This window comes from Aplysia californica, unplaced genomic scaffold, assembly GCF_000002075.1.
Source record: "Aplysia californica isolate F4 #8 unplaced genomic scaffold, AplCal3.0 scaffold01045, whole genome shotgun sequence".
Classification (NCBI taxonomy): Eukaryota; Metazoa; Mollusca; class Gastropoda; order Aplysiida; family Aplysiidae; genus Aplysia; species Aplysia californica.
The window spans coordinates 193,599-195,605 of NW_004798315.1; the positions used below are offsets into that span (position 1 = coordinate 193,599).

At 38.2% G+C, this 2,007-nt stretch overlaps 1 protein-coding gene across 2 annotated transcripts in view; it reads right to left on the bottom strand.

Annotated features, from left to right (window-relative positions):
• Positions 1–2,007, bottom strand: part of LOC101857452 (flotillin-1) — a gene marked incomplete in the record, with an annotated part of 39,567 nt that overhangs the window by 20,023 nt on the left and 17,537 nt on the right. The window contains 1 exon segment of one of the 2 annotated variants that reach the window (XM_035973177.1): positions 30–125. Coding sequence (XP_035829070.1) covers positions 30–125 — 96 coding nt within the window. 2 annotated transcript variants of the gene reach the window in all.

The following is a 2,007-nucleotide window of genomic DNA, read 5'->3' on the forward strand; positions in this document are numbered from 1 at the left end:
TGGGGTGGGGGTGTTAGAGAGTACGTTACCATAATGCCAGAGTCTTTCGTGGCCTCCGCCTCGCCGATCCGCGCGTCTCGCTTCACTTCCTCCGTTCTCTTTTTGCCTAAAGCTAAGAGATACCCCTGCAACACACACATACACACACACAGGCGCTGATAAACCCTCCGATGGAAAGGGGAGGCGAAATTTTTTTAAAAGAAGGAAAAAAAAAAATAAATTGTAAGTGTTTTCTACCCCAACCCCGCCCCACTTCCACCGTCTACCACTCGACACCGAACATTTGGGAGGCAGGCTGCTTCCACCCTGACCGTCAAGGTCACCCCAAGCTGAGTGGGATACATTATACAACAACATCCCAACAGAAAGACGGAGAGATACCGACTCAAAAAAAACTAATTCCCCCACTCAGGAATCAAACTCGCGTCTTCTGCGACCAGATGGTCAGAGCGTTTAAGTTAAGAAAACCGTTACACATTCATAAAGTGATATTGTCTAAGGCTTCCCATCAGCCTGGGGAGAGTCAAACTACCCAGCTATGTCATATAGACAACTACATACCCAGCTATGCCATATAGACAACTACATACCCAGCTATGTCATATAGACAACTACATACCCAGATATGTCATATAGACAACTACATACCCAGCTATGTCACATAGACCCAGCTATGTCATATAGACAACTACATACCCAGCTATGTCACATAGACCCAGCTATGTCATATAGACAACTACATACCCAGCTATGTCATATAGACAACTACATACCCAGCTATGTCATATAGACAACTACATACCCAGCTATGTCATATAGACAACTACATACCCAGCTATGCCATATAGACAACTACATACCCAGCTATGTCATATAGACAACTACATACCCAGCTATGTCATATAGACAACTACATACCCAGCTATGTCATATAGACAACTACATACCCAGCTATGTCATATAGACAACTACATACCCAGCTATGTCATATAGACAACTACATACCCAGCTATGCCATATAGACAACTACATACCCAGCTATGTCATATAGACAACTACATACCCAGATATGTCATATAAACAACTACATACCCAGGTATGTCACATAGACCCAGCTATGTCATATAGACAACTACATACCCAGCTATGTCACATAGACCCAGCTATGTCATATAGACAACTACATACCCAGTTATGTCATATAGACCCAGCTATGTCATATAGACAACTACATACCCAGCTATGTCATATAGACCCAGCTATGTCATATAGACAACTACATACCCAGCTATGCCATATAGACAACTACATACCCAGCATATAGACAACTACATACCCAGCTATGCCACATAGACCCAGCTAGAACCAACAAAAAATCACCTCTAACAATTTCCCTTAAGAATAAAGTGATCATCATCATCATCTAAAAAACAAAACAACTTGAGAGACAAAAAAAAGTCATTTGACTAAACAGAAGACAAGACACTGAAAGAAAGTTCTTCTGTGAAATCAACAGGGGAGGGGGGGGGGGGGGAACCTGAGGCAAAAGAGGGACACATCTCCCATACAAGGACCGTGACTGGCAAAACGGGATTTTTCCTACGTTGTTTCCTCAAGGTCATACCCCGACGGCTCAGGCGTTTTCACAATCACTGTCTCCCTTCTATACCCCATCGTGAAAAGGAAAATCGCGATTTGAACCATTGACACAGCATGCCACTGATTCTTGCACTGATAATAATATTTATAAATAATAATAATAAATAATAATAATAATACTGATATTAATAATAATAATATTGATATTAATAATAATAATAATAATAATAATAATAAATACAGTAACCATAATAAAATTAAAAATAATGATAAAAATAATAAGGACTTTAATAATGATAATAATAATAATTTATAATTATGACACAAAATATTAATAATGATAATTATAAAACAATAATAAGGATAATAATAATACAAAATTTAAAAAAAATAAAAATAATAATAATA